This window comes from Chiloscyllium punctatum, chromosome 6 (assembly GCF_047496795.1).
Source record: "Chiloscyllium punctatum isolate Juve2018m chromosome 6, sChiPun1.3, whole genome shotgun sequence".
Lineage (NCBI taxonomy): Eukaryota > Metazoa > Chordata > Chondrichthyes > Orectolobiformes > Hemiscylliidae > Chiloscyllium > Chiloscyllium punctatum.
The window spans coordinates 49,121,054-49,142,548 of record NC_092744.1 but is presented as its reverse complement, the minus strand read 5'-3'; the positions used below and the strand labels follow the sequence as shown (position 1 = coordinate 49,142,548).

At 39.8% G+C, this 21,495-nt stretch overlaps 1 protein-coding gene across 8 annotated transcripts in view; it reads left to right on the top strand.

Annotated features, from left to right (window-relative positions):
* LOC140478939 (inactive N-acetylated-alpha-linked acidic dipeptidase-like protein 2) overlaps window positions 1-21,495 on the top strand; it is a 950,375-nt gene that overhangs the window by 384,591 nt on the left and 544,289 nt on the right. For all 8 annotated transcript variants that reach the window (XM_072572597.1, XM_072572592.1, XM_072572595.1 and 5 more), the window contains one exon: window positions 5,986-6,517. In XM_072572597.1, coding sequence (XP_072428698.1) covers window positions 5,994-6,517 — 524 coding nt within the window. In that variant the 5' untranslated portion in view covers window positions 5,986-5,993. The remainder of the gene's footprint in view (window positions 1-5,985; window positions 6,518-21,495) is intronic.

Here is a 21,495-nt window from a genome sequence, read left to right as displayed (position 1 = left end):
GCTTTCCAGCAACACATTTTCAGCTCTGATCTCCAGCATCTGCAGTCCTCACTTTCCCCTCAAAGGTCAGCAAGGCAGCCTTTTGTGTGGAGCCACAGAAAATGGGGGAGATACTAAATGAATATATTGCATCAGTATTTACTGTGGAAAAGGACATGGAAGGTATAGACTGTAGGGAAATAGACGGTGAAAATTTGCAAAATGTCCAGATTACAGAGGAGGAAGTGCTGGATGTCTTGAAATGGTTAAAGGTGGATAAATCCCCGCGACCTGATCAGGTGTACCCGAGAACTCTGTGGGAAGCTAGAGAAGTGATTGCTGGGCCTCTTGCTGAGATATTTGTATCATCGATAGTCACAGGTGAGGTGCCGGAAGACTGGAGGTTGGTAAATGCGGTGCCACTGTTTAAGAAGGGTGGTAAAGACAAGGCAGGGAACTATAGACCGGTGGGCCTGACCTCCGTGGTGGGCAAGTTGTTGGAGGGAATCCTGAGGGATAGGATGTATATGTATTTGGAAAGGCAAGGACTGATTAGGGATAGTCAACATGGCTTTGTGTGTGGGAAATCATGTCTCAAAAACCTGATTGTGTTTTTTGATGAAGTAACAAAGAAGATTGATGAGGGCAGAGCAGTAGATATGATCTATATGGACTTCAGTAAGGTGTTCGACAAGGTTCCCCATGGGAGACGGATTAGCAAGGTTATATCTCAAGGAATAAAGGGAGAACTAGCCATTTGGATACAGAACTGGCTCAAAGGTAGAAGACAGAGGGTGGTGGTGGAGGGTAGTTTTTCAGACTGGAGGCCTGTGACCAGTGGAATGCCACAAAGATCGGTGCTGGGTCCTCTACTTTCTATCATTTACATAAATAATTTGGATGTGAGCATAAGAGGTACAGTTAGTAAGTTTGCAGATGACACCAAAATTGGAGATGTAGTGGACAGCGAAGAGGGTTGCCTTAGATTACAACAGGATCTGGATCAGATGGGTCATTGGGCTGAGAAGTGGCAGATGGAGTTTAATTCAGATAAATGCGAGGCGCTGCATTTTGGGAATGCAAGTCTTAGCAGGACTTATACACTTAATGTTAAGGTCCTAGGGAGTGTTGCTGAACAAAGAGACCTTGGAGTGCAGGTTCATAGGTCCTTGAAAGTGGAGTCGCAGGTAGATAGGATAGTGAAGAAGGCATTTGGTATGCTTTCCTTTATTGGTCAGAATACGGAGTACAGGAGTTGGGAGGTCATGTTGCAGCTGTACAGGACATTGGTTAGGCCACTATTGGAATATTGTAATTCTGGCCTCCTTCCTATCGGAAAGATGTAAAACTTGAAAGGGTACAGAAAAGATTTACAAGGATGTTGCCAGGTTGGAGGATTTGAGCTATAGGGAGAGGCTGAACAGGCTGGGGCTGGTTTCCCTGGAGCATCGGAGACTGAGGCGTGACCTTCTAGAGGTTTACAAAATCATGAGGGGCATGGATAGGAAGAATAGACAAAGTCTTTTCCCTAGGATCAGGGAATCCAGAACTCAAGGGCAGAGGTTTAGGGTGAGAGGGGAAAGATAAAAAAGAGACCTAAGGGGCAATGTTTTCACGCAGAGGGTGGCACGTGCATGGAATGAGCTGCCAGAGGATGTGGTGGAGACTAGTACAATTGCAACATGTAAGAGGCATTTGTATGGGTATATGAATAGGAAGGGTTTGGAGGGATATGGACCGGGTGCTGGCAGGTGGGACTAGGTTGGGTTGGGATATCTGGTCGGTGTGGACAGGTTGGACCGAAGGGTCTGTTTCCATGCTGTACATCTCTCTGACACTATGACTCTATGTGAAGTAGACCAATTTGCAATATCCAATAGCGTTTATGAAATAGCCTTTCTATAGAGATAATATAACATTAGAGCCTGGTTTATCTCTGAATACCAGGTGGTGCAATAGTAGTCTTAGCTTGTGTCTTCTGATATCCTCAAACCTTTTACATTACACATGCAGAAAGTTCTGGGTAAACTCTGTGAAATATCCTGGTAAAACAAAAACATAGTGGTGCCCAAATCAGTAGATTTACTATGAGTGAATAGGGTGGAGTAATGTCACTGACCACATTGGTAGGGTTACTGTGCATACATGTTTGCATGCACATACTGAGAGCATTTTTGGAGTGTCAGCAATCATTCTCTTAGTCTTGGTATGTAAGAAACAATACTTTACAGAGCCCAAGCCTGAAATTGGTTTATATTTTGCTTTGTCGTGAACCCATCTGTCCTAAACACAAACTCATGGATGTAGTCATAACCCCCTAGAGCAAAAGAGTGATGAAGTCAGGAGCTACGTGGGCCTGACAGTCATAAACTGAGCATCAGTGAATGGGTTATTTTTGAATAAGGTCCACTCAATAGCACTGTCATCAATCCCTTCTACAACTTTACTGATGATGAAGAGTGGACTGATCAGTAATAAATGGCCAAGTTGGATTTGTCCTGTTCTTTTGTGGACAGGCTTTAACCTGAAAATGTGTTGCTGGAAAAGCGCAGCAGGTCAGGCAGCATCCGAGGAGCAGGAGACTCGACGTTTCGGGAATCAGCCCTGCTTCAGGCTCATGCCCGAAACGTCGATTCTCCTGCTCCTCGGATGCTGCCTGACCTGCTGCGCTTTTCCAGCAACACAGTTTCAGCTCTGATCTGCAGCCCTCACTTTCTCCTAGAAGGCTTTAACCTGGGCAATCTTCCATGTTGCTAGGCATTTGCCAGTGTTGTGGCTACATTAGCTGGCAGGGTGGCTAATACTGCAACTAGCTTATCATAGTGTTGCTGAAATTTTGTTGGGGCTAATAATGTTTGTAGTGTGCATCATATCAACTATTTCTTGATATGAGGAGGAATTAATTGAATCAGTTGAAGACTGGTATTTGTGATGTCAGGAAGATGCCAAGATCCTTCATCCCTCTTTGTCCTTCTGGCTGAAGATTGTGTCAAATGCATCAGCCTATCATTGAAGAAAGGGATCTCCTATCATTGAAGAAAGGGATAGTTGTTGAGCGTTCACCTCCAATTGTGTTGCTTCATTGTCCTCCACCTTTTATGTCTGGATGCAGCAGAATTGCAGAACTCAGATATGATCTGTTAGTTGTGGGATCTCTTAGCCTTGTCTGTGTCATGCAACAGAAACAGAAATTGCTGGAGAAAGCAAATGAGAAAGCAAAATTAATGTTTTGAGTCCAGAGACCACTCAAGTAGTTAGCTCTGCTTTGTCTCCACAAATGCTGTCAGACCTGCTGAGTTTCCCCAACCATTTCAGTTTTTGTTTTAAATCTTCAGCATCCACATTTATTTGTTTTTATTCTTGTCCAAATCATGTTGTTTATGCTTTTTGGTATGCTAGTAGTCCTGTGGTATAGTTTCACCAGGTTGGCACCTCATTTTTGAGTATATTTGGTGCTGTTCCTGGCATGCCCTTCTGCATTCTTCATTGAACCAGGGTTGATTCCAAGGCTTGGTGGTAATGATCAAGTAATTGATATGCTGTGCCATAACACTACCCATTATGGTTGAATACCTATCTGCTACTGCTGATGGCTGACATGTCTCGTCTTGAGTTGTTAGATCTTTTTAAAATCTATCTGATTTAACATGGTAATATTGCCACAATGCAACAGCGAGTATTTTCAATGTGAGATGAACTTTATCTGAGCAAGAACTAAGCAATTATTACTTTTAATGAGATTGTAAATGATAAATGCATCTACTACAGATAGATTGGTGAAGCCAAGTAAGTTTCTCAGTCACCACCTACCACTGGCCAGTTCAACAGTTATGTTCTTTAAAACTCAGTCAGTCCTGAGTATTCTACTGAGTATCCTCAGGGATGGACATTGAAATTCCCAGAGTACATTCTGTGCTGTTGACAGCCCCAGTGCATCCTCCCAGGTGGTGTTTAACATGGAGAAGAACTGATTTATCAATTGAGGGAGGCTGTAGGTGGTAATCAGTAGATGATTAACTTGCTATGTTTGACTTGATGCCATAAGACTACATGGGGTGCAGAGTTGATGTTCAGGAATTTAATGGGTACTGCCTCCTGAATGTGATGCTACCTCTGCTTGGCCTTTCCTATTAGTAGGACCAAACATACCCAGGGCTGGTGATGGTGATGCCTGTAAGGTTTAATTCCATGAGACTGACTTTGTGTTATAAGTAAATACAACTGAGTGCCAGGCTAGGTCATTTCAGAGGGTTTTCAGAGTCACCCACATTGTTGTGGATAAACCTTGTAATGTAGAGTATGTCTTATGAGCAAAGACTAAACAGACCAGGGACTCTGTTAACTGGAGTTTAGAAAAATGAGATGGGTGGGCAATAAATGCTGGCTTAGCCAGTGTCACCCTTTTTCTGTGAATGAATGAAGAAAAAGATCTCATTGAAACATATAAGATCCTTCAGGGGTTTGACAAGGTAAAGGCTGAGAGGATGTTTCCCTTCATGGGAGAGACTAGGATCAGAGGACACACTCTCAGAATAATGAGGCACTAATTTAAGACTCGGATGAAGAGGAATTTATTCTGTCAGAGCTTTGAGTCTTTGGAACTCTGTTACAGAGAGATGTGGCACAGAATCCTTGTGTATATTTGTGAGATAGATACATTCTTGATCAGTCGGGAAATCAAGAGTTAAAGGGGAAAGGCCAGGAAAGTCAACATGAGAGATGTTGGATCAGCCATGATCCTATTGCATGGCAGGGTAGGCTTGAGCTGCTGAATGTCCTACTCCTGTTTCTATTTCTTACAATAGCATGGTCTGTAGATCTGGAGTTGCATGTAGGTGAGATTGGCAGATTTATTTCCCTAAAAGGCATTAATGAACTAGGTTTTTATGACAACAACAATAGTTTTATGATCATCATTAAACTGACTTTTAATTGCAGATTTATTAATTTAATTCAAATATCATTACTGGCCATGGTAGGATTCTAAAACCTACACAGAGCATTAACCGGGATTTCTAGATTCTAGTTTAAGGATGATATCACTATGCCGCTTGTTCTCAAATTCTGAATATTTTTCAGGACTCAACTTCACAACTGTTTCTCAGGATTTATTGAGTGGATTTATAAATTTGAATATGGATCACATATTACCCTCAATCTTCTGATGAAAGGCCACACCTGAAACATCAACACTATTTTTTTTCTCCTCAGATGGTTCCAACCCTGTTGGGTATTTTCAGAGATTTTTGTTCGTCTCCTGATTTTTTGCCATTGGTTGAGATTTGTGTTCAGGCATCCAAAACATCTAGCAATTAAACAACAAATATTTATGAGCTTCAGAAACAATTCAATCTAGATGTACATAAGACAGTTTTTGTCTCCTTAATTCTGCAGTTAGATTACATTCTTGAACTCATTCATTGTTACTTCATTTGTATATATTTATATATAAATGGATCCTGTTGGTTTTCAATGTTAGAATATTGTCAAGAGTAATCTGTTGTCTCCTAGATGTTCCATAATAGTTATTAATTTTCTTTGTGGCAGCATCACACAGTTTGCATAGTTACATAAGGCATTGTGTTTCTATTAGATTGTGGAAAACGTCTATGTTGAATATATTATCATGCAATAAAACATTTTGGTGGGTACAAGTGTATATGAGAGATGGTAATGCATGTTTGGCAGAAAAATCAACTTTTTATTCCAAATCTGAAAGTAAAATTTCTTCTGAAGCTAACAGAAAATTGTGAATAGCTGCGCCAGGGGAATTATTTGTTTATTCCAAAATGTAAATGGGTGAAGGATTGCCCTTTCACATGGAGTCAATTATTTTTGCCACAAACACATCAAATAACTGGCAAATTCAGTTGTACAGAATGCAAATAACTTTACTGCAATGGCCAAGTGCTACGCCACTGATTGTAAATTAATGTCTGGAACTTAGTTGCTGATATTGCTAAAGAAATAAACCTTACCGATTTTGATTTCAATTTTTGAATACAGGCTCAGAAATGGCCTATCAGAAAGTGGACCAGAGATTTCGAGTGCACACTCAAGATGTGGACACTGAAGAACTTCCAGTTCCTTCACTAGACTTAGAGTGGGACATGGAAAAAGAGTTGGAAGAAAGTGGATTTGATGGCTTTGAACCAGATAATTCGAGCCAGCATCGTTTGGCTAACTCGGCTGGAAACAATGATCTTGACTTTGAATTTATGCAGCCTTCAGTATCACCCCGAGGAAGATTTGCACGTCTTGAAGAAGAGTCTGATTACATAGTGCACCCAAGACAAGGATCAAAAAATCAGCAGGGCAGCCTTCCTATCATTGTGAAACTCTTTATCGCAGGGTTTATTATATTTATTTGTGGTTTTCTAATTGGTTACTATGGACGGAAAAGTAACTCAAAACATACCTTGCCAAATAACATAACACCAATGCCACCTACATCTTCAGTTGCAGTATCTGATGATGGCACAATCCTTCAGACTATTGTTCAGGCAATTGAAGGCTACAGCATCAGGAGCTTTTTCAGGTTAGTGCAATTTTAATGCAAACTTTTTGGCTTGACAACTTTGATACCAAAATAGGGAAAGGAAAAAAACAAGTTCATTTTTTTCATACCGTTTTCTAAGATTGGCGGAACAGAAGTATATATTTTTTTCCTATTTGTGAACTGGGATTACATCTGAGGACTTTTTCAAGAGGTTATATTTAAGAACATGATAAATTTTGTTCATTAGTAAACTTTTCATCAAGTTATAGTGTTTGAACTTAACATTAAAAGGTTGTACAATAATTTTCAAAGATTAACCAATGAGTTCATAATTTCTTTGTCATAAACACAGACTAACTACAGAGTCAAAAACAAGTGATCAATTAATGCCTCTGACTTAGTAGACCATGATTATTTTGTTATTTTTGATAATATATAATGATTTATCTGATCTTGTAATATGAATGACAGTGGTCATTTGATCTCATTACCCATTGCCCAGACATGGTGGTAGTTTTAGACTTTTGAATAATTGCAGACTTAGTAGCAATTATTTAATAAATCACATTATTTTGCCATAGTGATAATAAAAGAACAGAGATATCCATGCAAAGTCAGAATCAGGTATAAAAGACCTTTAGCTGATCGTTGTTCTCTTCAGAAATAGAGATTATAGGCACGAAAGGTCCTTTCAGTGTAAGCCTAATGAGTTGCTTTAGTTCATTCCGTAGAGTGTAAGTGCTAGGTAGCCCAACATCATAGCTCAGTGATGATGAAGGGAGTGGATATTAGGTACGTTAGTTCTTTTGCCAGTCAATCAAACTGCTCTCTCTTTGATCATATTGAGGTTCTTGACTATTGTTGCAATTAAACCAATCACCAGGTGAGCAGTGAAGATTCCAATGCTCCCGAGTTTAGCCTAGTAAGTGGTGTAGTTAACGAGGGGGTCATGACAAAGCTGTATATCTTGTATCCCAGTCTTGTAATCTTGCTCATGTAATTAGTTATTGCTGCCTTCAACACCCCCCCCCCCCCCCCGCCAACACACACACCACTTGGAGTGTATTGACAATGCTGTCCTGTGATCTGAAAAATGTTGCTGGGACTTTATTTGTTTTCAAGATGCATCATGATAGAGCAGCTTTGCTGGCAATATGGTTAAAAATTAAATGCTTAACATAACACGAATCTGTTGTGCATCCATAGCTCCAGTCTGAATGCATGCACAGATCTGTTGTTAATGATTAGGAGCTCAGGTCGGAATGCCCAGATTCTCTCAACGTTGCAAAAGACAGCTTTATTGTTCGCTTAGAAGTCTGGCCAGTCTTTCCACTGGAACAAAGTTGCACAACATTTGATACACAGCCTGAGGGATTTTTGAAAAAAGACCATCATAGCTTTAGAGCTGAAATGCCATATTATGTAGTTATTATGCAAATTTTGTATTGATATAATGTGGTGGTGTAGCCAGGGCTTTATTCCTATAATTCCATATGTTGGAAAATATCAGGGTAAAATTGTAGAATTTGATTGCACAGAAGGAGTCAATTCAAGAATAATTCTGTGCTGGCTCCTTGAAAGAATTAATCATTTCATCCCATTCCCTCTTCTACTTATTTCCTAACAAAAGTCTTAACCTCTCTTTGATCTCTGGTGGTGATCTTAAATTTATGCCCTTTCACTGTAGCTCTGATAAGAAGAAATATCTTTTCTTTGTTTTCTTCATCAGAACTTCTCATCATTGTGAACACTAGTTCTTAGAACAACTTTGAAGCTTACTTATTCTAACAATAACAGTTTCTCATGGTAACTATACTGTCTCATCCATTAATCAAGAAACCTCTCCAGCAGCCTGTCTTGTCCTTCGTGTCTTTTGAAAAGGAAAACATCCAAACCAAGACATAATATTTTAACTGCAGCTTAGCTACTGATTTACATTCATCTTTTAACTTTTATATTCGAGTCTGCTATTTAGAAAATATAACATCCCATACATGTCTGAAGGTTCAAGTCTCTTTGTTCCTTTTAGAATTGCAGCACTGAATGCAGATGTTTTCTCCCCATTCATCCTTCCAAAATATATTCCTAGTGTTTCTCCACAGAAATTTCATCTGGAATTTATTTGGCCAATTAACTGTCTAGATTATCGTGAAGTAAGTTCTATACTTTTTGTCAAGGTTAACCATATTCCATTGTCCTGTCTCATCTGAAATTGTTGATATTATATTTCACATTCAAGTTTTTAGATTAGATTAGGTTCCCTACAGTGTGGAAACAGACCCACAGAGTAACCTACTCAGAGCGATTCCCCTCTGACTAATGCACCTAACACTATGGGCAATATAGAATGGCCGATTTACCTGACCTGCACATCTTGGACTGTGGGAAGAAACTGGAGCATGTGCAAACTCCACACAGACACTCACCTGTGGCTGGAATCAAATCTAGGACCCTGGTGCTGTGAGGCAGCAGTGCTAACCACTGTGCCACCCTGCTGCCCCTTCTGAAGTTCAATTTGATTTGTGACTGACCTGTGATGGCTTGACTGTTTAGGTGCCTCTGGTCTAAAACATGCTCATTAACCCCCAGTCTCTCTACTCTGGCTGTTAATGAAGATCCTGCCCATGTTGCCACACTTTAATAACATGTGCTTTCATTTGATAACAAGGCTCTATTGCAGCAAAATTGTTTGGATCTCCTCATACACAACTTCCAGCACTTCTTTCTTCAGTGCACTCTATTATTTCTTCAAAGAATCCCATCAAATTTGTCAGACACAGCTTGCCTTTTAGTTGTCCCTTTTGGTTGTCTTATAGGTGACCATTAATTTTGGTTAAACCTTCACCACTAGAGGTTTAATGCACTATTATTAGGTTGGGTGGTCTATAGTGAGGTGGTGTCAATTTTGATATGTCTGGAAAGAAAATTTACTTGTGTTTTAAAACATAATTTATTCATGCAATTATAAAAAAAGAGGGCATGTATTATTAAAATATTCATGAGATGGATTTGATGTTGTTTCCCATCAACTGTGAACAATACGCAATTTGTTGGTCTATCTCTGTAGTCAATAAAAAAAATTTGCGTCTACCATATTGAATAGTAGTTGATACTCTCCTGGGGTGAATCGAATGTGATGATAAAATAAAAACTCAAGGATACAATCATTTCATCACATATTAAAACAAGATGCTTTGAAGCTATGTAGCAAATAATAGAAAACTGGAGAACAGCTAGACAACCTGTTTATGCAAGATGACCTACCGATTTTAGAAACATGGTGTAGTTTTCATTTTGTACAATTAAGTTCCAATAAATTGTACATTTGCATATTAAGTCTAATCATATCTCCTGCTCTGCCTGTTTTTACTGTACTGTGAAATAAAATAACTCATCAATTCATAACAGGCATCACCTCTCCAAATGTTTCCTTGCATGTGTGAAAGACTTGCATCCCTGATTGATGTTAGGATGGGGCACTATATAAAGAAACCCCATGCTTCTGTATGAAAGCAATGTATCTCAATTCGTGGCACATTAAGATATTCCTGAAAGCAATCAATGCCACGGAAGCCAAGAGTGTAAATATGGAAGAACCATATATGTAACAGATGCTTTATACTTTTCTGAACCCAATTAGCAACCGTTCAAAACTCTGGCAAAAATTCCATATTTATCACTGTTTGAAAAATTTGCAAATATGGATTTGAGTTGAGAACAAGGTTGGCCTCCAGCTGTGACCACAAACCACCTCATGAATATTTTAACCATCATCTGAGTCTCACCTATTCATAAAGAACACTTGGAGAAGGTACTATGTCAGTATTGTGTCAGTGCAATCCTCAATGTATTGGGTTTTAAAACATAATGTGTACAATTCTTTCACATTTCACAATGATAAGGTTAAATATTTTTGCTACCTGTGCAGTTCGGTTATGTATTATTGTTAAAACCTACAAATTAGAGCAAGAGAAATTTATGATTTAGTGACCAGGCACGATTTCTTGTTGACTTTGAAATTCTTCTAAGATTTTGTCCCATTTTTACTGCCACTAACTGCAAATAGGCATTTTCAGACAGTGCAGCAGTAAATTGGAGATTAGAATACCCTGTTGAATTGGAAATAGTTTTCACTCTATTTTCTTGTGTGAACCTGAGTCTATACTGAGAAATCCTGGAGTGAGTCTTTGAACTGCTCCAACAATGGAATTGTGTCAGTCTCACAGCTAGCAGCTTATGCTGCAGCAAGTAAGCAGGCATATCTCATAGTCTTAGCAGAATAATCCTCACTGAAGTCCAAAGAAGCACCAATCATCCTGGGGTTCCTGGCACATCAAGTCTAGTATTGCTCTTCCAACAGTCAAGGGAATTGATTATGGGCAGGCATCCAGTCAGTGTGATATTGATAAAGGGGTCTGACCCTCCGCAGTCAGGGGAGTAGGTCATTATCAATTCATTGACTGCAGTGTACCAGATCTGAGGGGTATAGATAACATGGTTGAGAAGCTGTATAGGCACCAGTCCAATATCTGGGCTGTCCAATCAAAGGGGTAGGCCATGGACAGTGTGTTGGATCTGTCTGTATAACTAAGGGGGAGAGGGTCAGCAAGTGTAACAATTGCCATGTAATTGAACCTCAACAAGCTAGTCTTTAGGACTGGGGGTTGCAAGCTCTGGACAAGGGCATAAAAAATTTTTTATGGAGGCAACAAAATTTGCCAGGCTGTACAGTAGAGCATGTCTGGGAATGGTGCAATGTGGTAGGGATATTTGTTGGTGGCCAGTAACATTGTGGCTTCATGTGGTGCGTGGTGATGGGATAATGAATGATCTCATCAAGCATGTTCATCTCATGCGCCTGGGAAAGTGTGATGCCTGTTGGGGTTAATGGGATAGATGATTAAGAAGAGAGTTCTTTGTATGATTCCAACCCTGACTGTGTGCTTCCAGGCACTGTGTTGCCTCCTTGTGAGGAAGAGACACCTAGAATCAGTTCAAGGTTTCCTGTCCCTGTTGGTTGGAATCCAGGTGTGTGCACCTGTCCAGCAGACCTGCAAGTCTTGGTCCTGGCTCTCCATAGCAGCTGCTGATCTGGAGGCAGCCAGATGGGTCCATGATTCCTTGCACTCCTGCAACCTCTGGGTATCAAGTGCCATTGAGTCCCACACCCGTGCCTGCTGCTCCTGTTCTTCCTTGTCCCTGATTAGTGACACCACAGCAAGTAGTTCCTGGGAGAGCTGCCTGTTTCTTTGCTGAGGTGGTAGAGATGCTGGCTGTACCTGCAAATGCAGGAGTAAGGTGTCTCAGTCAGTGTTTAGAATTGGTGTGAATGAGAGTTACAGCTATTAGCTGGTGCAGGAGTCAAAAGATGGTGGGCTCTTCAGACAGAATCAGAGGTTGGAGCTTGAGAGTGAGTGAGGGAAGATATTGCAGGCAATAGTGAGACAGGCGGAGCATAAGCCTTGGTGGGGTGTAGGTACAATAGCAGAGAGAGTGTGAGTGTGAAGTGGCAGAAAAAAAAGTATGACTCTTACTCTGGTTGAGCAGAAAAAGACATTGTATTATTGGCCATTCTCTGCACCATGTAGATTGCACTTACCTGGGCGGTGGTCTTGGACCAGGTGGTAGGGTCTGGAGGGGCAGCTTTCTCTACTGGCTGCCCAAGAAGGGGGCAGTTCTCTTCTGGATCTCCACTGAGAGAGCAGCTTGTTCTGGCAACAGCTCATGGTCAAATGGTGCCATTAGATTTCATGTGAGGGTGAGAAGAAGCACCTAAATGAGTGAATCTTCAACTGGTGCATTGAACTGCTTGAGAGGTTGGTGACATGGTGAATAAAGATTTACTGGCCTTGAATATCCATGTGAATTCATTAAACTTTTTCTCAGCTGTCTGATCTTCAACTCCAGGAGAAAGTGAGGAGTGAGCTTATGCTTGAAACATCAACTCTCCTGCTCCTCAGATGCTGCCTGCCCAGCTGTGCTTTTCAAGCACCACACTTTTTGACTCTGATCTTTAACTCCAGTCTCCCTGCATTGTGACCTCTCTGGTCACTTGCTCCCATTCCCTTCAGAGAACATTTCTTAATGGTTTTCTGATCCCAACTGAAACATAGCTTCTCTTCTCTAGACAACTCACGTGAACAATGCTTCCATGAGGCTGCTTATAACTAGAATCATTGGGTATCAGGGGAAGACTCTCTGCTGATTTGAATAAACATACAGTTTACCATGAGGTAGTCGGCACATGCTGTGTGTTGTTGGATTGAAGTTGCAATGTATAATGCAGCATGTTGTCCCACCCCCACTCAGATCCCTATTGACAAACATGATAAGATGTCTGTGTGTCTGTCTGCTCAACAGAGTATATCAATATAGTGGGAGCCTTTCTCTCTGGCTGAAGCACCAATATGTGAATGGGCATAGCAAGTAAGGCATGAATGCTGCAAGTATGCAGGTTGGCACTAGGTAAACAAGCAACGCTGAGATGCAGCTCAGTCTAATCCTTGTGCTGAGGCCTGGTCCCCGTACGCAATGTTTCAGTGCTTGTTGCTAGTGTGCTTTGTAGTGCAAGTCTGTGCTTCCTGAAACTTTGCAGGTGTATCAGAGGAGTGGCATGATGGTTGTGATGGGTTGGCAGTTTTCAGATGCCAATGTGACAGTGCAGATGAGAGGAGCATGTGGCTAGTCCCTGCTGATCATGTGTTGAGTTTCTGGAAAATGGAATTAAAATCAAAATGAATGTTTGATGACCGGCGCCGACATCATTGGCCAGAGTCTGTTTCTCTGCTGTTTAAAAACTCTGAGTCTATGCAGTGTGATTATAGGTTACGCAGAGGTCATTCAGAGCAAGTGAGAACTTGAATCTGCCTGGTAGCCACTTTGGTTTCCATGTCAAGTTTTGACAACATTCAACTTGTTTGGTGAATTTAGCAAGATGGGACACTGAATATTAATGAATTGAGTTGTGCCATTAATAGGGTATTTAACAAGCAATGATTCCCCTTAATTGATCATTCACTGCTGCTTAGTGAAAAACTCAGTACACGTTCTGTAAGAAGCATTAACATTGGTGCAAGATCCATCTTCTCATTCGATTCTGCCAAACATCTCACCATAGCCCAGGTTGCTCAGCCCGCTGAAAGATTCCGTCTATTGAGAAAATCGCTTGTCAGGCACTTGGATTTCAAGCTATTCAAGATAAACCACGGTGGTGAGAACAAACAGGGAAGTAATGTTGAACCATTATAATACTCAGGTTAGGTGTTATGGACCCGGCCAGACTCCCTCAAAATACTTTGAGAAGGTAGCCTAGACCCTAACGTTTTCTTATTTTAAAGGCAGATGTCAAGTGAATATTTTAGGTGTGTTGCAAATGGTCAAACCACTTGGCTTTAAGCAAAACAGAGTTTCTTTAAGCACTAGTTGAAATATGAACAAAATAAAACAGAATTTCGAGTAACTTGACGATTGGAAAGCTTAACTGACCTGATATAGCAACTTAACTAAGGAACTGTTCCAATTCAGTAACATCTCATAAACACAGCCCTTGGCAAAAAAGTAAATTGAAACACAGCTTCTCACAGGAAGGAGGGAACAACATCCAAAATGATTTCCGAGAGAAAAGTCAGTCCGGAATCATTTGCTGAACCTTGCAACCTTTCTGGACTCCAGCATCTCATGGCTGCCCCAGCTAAACCAAACTAGAAAAACCTGAACTGGGAGAATTGGGCAGGCCCCTGCCATTGTTAAACTAGGTTCTTCCTCAACCCCTCGGCACCTCTGCCTTTACAACCTCTTTTTCAAAAAAAGACCAAGGACAAAATAACCTTGTTAAAGTGACAGCACCGTCACATAGATGACAATGAGAGTGCTGTGTGTAATTCTGGTCACCATACATTTGAAAAGATGCAAAGGCCCTTAAGAGGATGCAGAAATTTACTAGAATAATTCCAGAGATGAGGAAATTTGGCTGGAATGTAGATTGGAGAAGATGGGCTTGCCATCTCTTGGTAAAGAAGAGGTTGAAAGGAGACTTGATAGAGATCCACAGGGTCATGACAGGTTTAAATAGGGTAAGCATAGAGAAAAGTAAAGTTACCATTAGCTGGGGAGCATTGACTGAAGCTTTCAGGTAAGAATTATTTGGGGAGATGAGAGGCAGAATATTTTTATACAGTAGAAAGTAATCACTTGGATCTTTGTGCCTATGTGGGTGGTAGCAGTGGAGATAATCAATGACTTCAAAAGGGAAGTGGATTGGACCTGAGGGAAATAAACATGCATGGCTACAGGGATAGTGCAGGCGAAAGGGATTGCTCTACAGTGAGAAAGCATGGTCTCGATATACCATGTGGCCTCATTCTGTGCCTTAATGATTCTATGAACTAATAGAGGTGCCGCCTTTGCTTAGTGTGTATTTTAACAGCAAGGTATCATTTACCCCATAGGCTGTATTGTTCTGAGAAGGGCATGAAATTGCTATTCCACTTCATCAGAGAGTAGAGATGAAGAGTGGACTTCTTTCAGGTTGCATCAAATTCAAGGCTGTGCATTTGCATTTATATTTTCAGTTATTTCTTAAAAAGAATTTTCATGGTGTTTTGTAGATACATAATTTAAAAGAATGGATGATCAACCATAAAAGGAGGCATTAGGCGTCAATGCACTGTTTTTACTTTTGAGGAAAGAAAAATATCAATATCAGTGTATCTGCTTCCAGTCAAGTGCAGTAAATTCCTTTACTCTTCCCTGTAAACTTCTGTTGATTACACAATTGACAACTGCATCTAGTCACTGAACATGAAACAACATGGGCTAAGCTCTTAAGTCTCCACTTGTTTCTTATTGATGCAGCTTAAAGAAAGCTCTTCACAACTGACAGTGTGGACTGTAGAGGACTGGAAAAAAAAGCCAGAGAAACAAAATAGAGAAAAGGAAAACAAAATGCTTATTTGCATAAAACTAGACTTCTTATTCTTCACCAACATTTTTTGCATAGTAACACCCATTAACATATACTTCATTCTGTAAGTAAGGGTTTTATAATGATTTCTAGAATATAGTCAGAAATCACAGGACACCAGGTCATTATCCAACAGGCTTATTTGAAATGACAAGCTTTTGGAATGCAGCCCCTTTGTCGGGTGAAGTGAGAGATCCTAAGTTTTTAAGTGATCTTAATTAAGAAATACCAGAACCTACATTGGTGGGGCCACTTTTGAAATACTGTGTACAATTATGGTTGCCCTGCTAGAGAAAGGATCTTGTATTGTGTCTAAATGGATATTAATATCCACAAAATATGTGCAGAGAGTAGGATATTTGGTACTGTTTCGAACTGATTTGGTCCTAATTTATGATGTTGGGTTTAGTAGGTCTAGAATCATAGAATTAGCGAATTCACTGAAAGAGATCATTTGGACTATTGTATTTGTGTTAGCTCTTTGAAAGAGCTGTTCAATTAGTCCATTTTCTTGCTGTTTCTCCATAGTTGTCAGGTTTTCCACTTTGATATTTATTAAATTACTTTTGAAATTTCTTCCCAAATATGTATCCACCATCCTTTCAGACAGTGCATTCCAAATCACAGCAATTTGCTGTGTGTTTTCCTCCTAGGCATCATGCATCTGTTATGTAATGTCATGCTCACCTTTGCTTTCTGAGCAAGATTTACCAGCAAATATCCTTTGGATCAAGGAATGGGAAACACAGCAGTCACTAACAAGTTCTTTGTAACAAATGTCATCTATTGTACGGCTACTTTGAACATTTACAGTGAGGAAAAAAGGTCAGGCAGCACAGTGGTTAGTACTGCTGCCTCATAGCGCCAGAGGTGACTGTCTGTGTAGAGCTTGCACATTCTCCCCGTGTCTGCGTGGGTTTCCTCCGGGTGCTCTGGTTTCCTCTCACAGTCCAAAGATGTGCAGGTTAGGTGAATTGGTCATGCTAATTTGCCCGTAGTGTTAGGTGAAGGGGTAAATGTAGGGGAATGGGTCTGGGTGGGTTGCTCTTCGGAGGGTTGGTGTGGACTTGTTGGGCTGAAGGGCCTGTTTTCACACTGTAAGTAATCTAAAAGAAAAGTTTAGTTCAGATCAAGATCTCTGTGTAGCGAGCCTCCCCTACTGGGGCTTTAGTACTAACCTTTTATGTGCTTGCCGAGAGATGGTAACAGCTGCACGTTATTGAAGAGTCTTTGGAAGGCAAATTAGGGTAAGATTTTTAAGGTTAATGGTAGGGTGGTGAAGAAGGTGTCTGGCATGTTTTCCTTCATTAGTCGTAATGTTGAGTAGAAGGGGTTGGGATTTCATGTTGTGGCTGTACAGGACATTGGCGGGGCCACTTTTGGAATACTGTGTACAATTCTGATTGTCCTTCTAGAGGAAGGATCTTGTTAAATTTGAGAAGGTACAGAAAGGATTTACAAGGACTAGAGGGCTTGAATAGGCTGGGGCTACCTTCTCTGAAGCATTGGATGCTGAGGGGTGACCTTATAAAGTTTATAAAATCATGAGAGGCATAGATGGGATGCATTGCCAAAGTCTTTTTCCTAGGACACAAGTCGAAAACTAGAGAACATAGGTTTAATGTAAGAGGGGAAAGATTTAGAAAGGACCTGAAGGGTAACTTTTTCACACAGAGGGTGGTACATGTATGGAATGTGCTGCTAAAGGAAGTAATGGAGGTGGATACAGTTAAAACATTGAAAAGGTACCTGGATAGTTATATGAATAGAAAGGGTTTATAGGGATATGGGCCACATGGAGTGACATGGTAGCTCAATGGTTAGCACTGCTCCTCACAATGCCAGGGACCTGGGTTCAATTCCAGTCTCAGCTAACACTCTGTGTGGAGTTTGTACAATCTCCCTGTGTCTGCATGGGTTTCCTCCAGGTGCTCTGGTTTCCTCCCGCAGCACAAAGATGTACAAGCTAGATGGGCTAACAATGGGAATTTCAGCATTACTGGTAGAGGGAAGGTGGGGGTAGAATACTCTTTGGAGGGTTAGTGTGGACTCAACGAGCTGAATAGCCTGCTTCCACAATATGGATTCTATGATTCTAATGCTGGCAAATGAGATGAGGTCAGATTGGAATGGATCACCACAGATAAATTGGATTGGAGGACCTGTTTCCATGATGTATGACTGTGCCTTCTATAGACTAATCACTTTAAACTCAACAAATTAGGTCGTTATTGGTTGACTTCAGTATTTTTTATTTACTAAATAAGTATAAGTAATGCTCATAGGGTTCCATGCTGGCTTCTGTTGATTTCCCAGTTAAGCTCTGGGGAATAATAAATAGACATTTGCCATTTAACTGACATTGTAACTTTCTGATTTTAATTTTGTTATTTCCCCCCCATCTTTCTAGTTTTTTTAAAGGATCATAATCGTTCCAGATTCCCTTTCATCACTTTTTTCCTCAATGAATGAATGCTTTCCTTAAGCTCAGTTTTGCCCTTTTTTTAAAAAAGGTAGTCATTACTGATTTGCTTGTTCTTTGGAGAGATTTATTCCACTCAGACCCAATTTACCACCATTTGAAATGTTCTTAGCTGTTGTTTTACTTGTCAATACATTTTTCCAATATACTTTCCATAGTTCTGTTCTTAGCCTCTTTTACTCAGTTATTGTTTTCTTTATGGATTATGTAAGCTTTGTCTTAAACCATATCATGTTATGATCTCTATTGCCTAAATTTTAATTTGATACAATTAAGCTTTTTGTACAAATCTCTCATTGCTTCAATGATAAATTCCCATTTTCACCAAATGTCTGCTGTTGCTTTGTCTCCGTAGGCATTCATTTAATTGATTTGCCCGTGTCTCACTAAGCTCCATGCTTCAAGATTTCTACATATGTATTTCCCTTTTTTCCTTTCTGGTAAGCAGGTAAAGTTGTCTATTTACAGTTACAGGGTCTCTGTTTTTATGTATTGGTTTTGAGTTGAACATTTTGAAACATAGAAGCCTATTAATATCTTAGATGCTAACCTTTTGACTGAAATCGTTCAAAAATGTAAGGTATAGGACATGCACTGCTATTTCACAAATATTTGAAAGTTGTAGATCAATGACTTATCACTTATGGGTCTACTAGATCATAGGATGTTGGATTAGACTTCCATCAGTTAATGCTGGTTCAATGTTGTAATGGTAATCTTTAGGTTGATCAAAAGCCTTTGTCAGTTTTATAGCTGTATTGTACGACCCTGTGTTGTGAGAAGATTAAGAACATCAGTCTAGCAACAGTTCTGTTGAGGAGTTGAAATGGCTCATGCATCCCAATGCTGCTTCATGTTACAAATCTATCTGCTGACTACTTCTTTGTTTATGAAAGGAGCTACAGAAGAAAAACAAATAGATGAATAATATCTTTATAAAAAAGAATGCACAAAGTTGAGTATAATTGTGCTAGTTGCCTGCATTTTTAAAAGGAATGGAGAAAAGATGTTTAAAAAGTAAAAGTTGAAAGCTGCTGAGATGCATTGGAAATGAAAACAGTAAATTTGCTCAAGGTTTGTGGAAAGATTTGCAGCTCGGGTGCCAGTTGCAGTTGTTGTGGGTGTGTTTGCCAAGCTGGGAATTTGATTTGCAGACATTTCATTCCCTCTGTAGGTAACATTCTCAGTGCTGTGGAGTCCCCTGTGAAGTGCTGTTGTACTTTGTCAGTTGGTTCCAGTTGCCAGCTCCGGTTGTTCAGAAGCAACGGGAATGAAACCACATAAATTCCAACAGACACGGTACAACAGCGCTTCACGGGAGACTCCACCGCACTCTACAAAACCTCTGCAAACCAACTTCCCAGCTCGGCGAATGTACCCAGAATAACAGTATGTTTGCAGTTGAGCTCAATTGATAGTTTCCAAGGAATGTGGTTTCAAATGAAAGTTTTTTGGTTTACATGACAAATTGTCCTGATTGAGATCAACTGATTATTGAAGTTCACTATTGGTCGCATTTTATTCCATTTTAAATTACTTTGAGTAATTACTTGAAGCCTGTTCAAACACAACTCACACCATGCTTGTGTGTGTATAAAGAAAAGTTATTAAATACATGATGCATGTCTATATACTGTATCTTATAATGACATCGGGTTAACACCGGATACTTGTCTACAAAAGTGTGTCTTGGAGTGATGATGTTGATTTATCTTAAAGTTGACTGCATCATAATAAATAAAGCATCATTATATTAACTTTTGCTACTTGTATGATGTAATATCTGATATTATTATTTTTGTCCATCTCGCCCACCGTCCTCCATAGTTAATCATTGTTTATTAACTACTATTGATTTTGACACAACAAAATCGGTATCAGTTTACCTTTTTAAAAGGGATGTTGTTGTATAACTGAATTTCTCACTCATAAGTTAAGCATATTGTTGATTGGAGGTATTATACATGGAACTAAATATACATTTAAATTTAGGTCGATTAAAAAAAATAGCATTTAACAGCCAGCCTTCTGGACAACGCTAGCCAATGAGAAAAGTTGAAAATCAACGGATGGTAATGGCAGAAGTTAGTTGGTTGAGAGGAGTATTAGGTGAATGTTGAATATACAGAGTGCAAACAAATGAAGAACAGCATAATAATAACATGACTTGGGCAAGATTTGTGCTAGCAACGAAGATCCAAGAAAACAAATACAATGATTTGAGAACATTTACAGAATGAAAACAAATTACTTTTCAAGGCCCAGCATATACAGGTAAGTGGAAAAAGAAACTTTGAAAAAGTAAGGAAGCAATGGGTAAATATTGAGATGGGTTGTCACAGTAAGAAAGAAAGTAAAAGAAGAACGCAACCTCCTGGTGAAGGGGCAGCTCTTCAAGAGCTAGTGCTTCCAAATAAACCTGTTGGACTATAACCTAATGTTGTGTGATTTTTAACTTTGTCCACCCCAGTCCAACAGCGGTGTATCCAAATCAAGAAAGATGTGTGCAGCCTCAGGATGTTGCAAAGTTTTTTGCAGCAAATTAAATTATTTTGGTTAGTTGTAATTGTTGTTATATATGCAGCACCTGTAGCCATCTTGCACATTGCAAGTTCTCACAAACAACAATAAAATATTTGGCCAGGGCATCCTATCAAGAGATCATTCATATCAGAGAAGCAGCTCCTCTCTTTTTTTCAAATAGTGCTGTGGAATATTTCATTTTCACTGGAACGTGTTTAATGTCCCACACATCCTCAGTTTACTGTCCCACACAAAAAAATGGCACCTCCAACATTGTAGCAATCCCTTAGCAGTGCAGTGAGTTTTAGCCTAGAACTTCTTTGCTCAAGTCTATAGTGTAGACGTTGCACTCACAAGCTTTTGAAACAGATGACTAAAATGATCAGGCTAGTTCAGAACCAAAAACAATCGAATCAAGTCAACATCACGATTGAGCTGATGGATTGCAATTTAGTAGAACTTTAGTAGTCCCAGATTTGTTTAATCGTAATTTCTGTTATAGTACAGACATTAGGGTTAATTTTATCTTTAACTTCAATGGAGAAGAAAATCAGTTGTACCACATAATAGATGACTAATCAGTTACCAAGTGTTTTCTGTGCCAACTCAAGTTAAATTTCATCCTGCGTATGTCTTGTGAATACTGCTTCTTTTCACACATTAAGTTGTTTGTGTTTTTTTTAATATTGCTTTCTGCAACTGGAAGAAAGTCAAATGCAGTTCATTAAGGTTTCCTAGTATCACAATGATACCACAACAATATCAACCAGTTACACTGCAGGAGAGTTGTAAATCAAAGCAGCCAGCAAATTATCCATATGGAAGCACAGTGCAGCCGGAGCTTTGCACAGCCTGAGGGCAACACTTGCTTGGAGAATATTGCCTGGGATTTGCTGTCGTGATGCATCACTACGTGTCAATATTTAGAAGATGAGTCCACTATGATAATATAGTTGGCCTTTGACAGGATAAAGAGTAATCCATTTGTGACATTAGGTATATATTTTGTAATCGTGTGTTGTAATCCTCTGCAGTCAATGTAATGTGAAG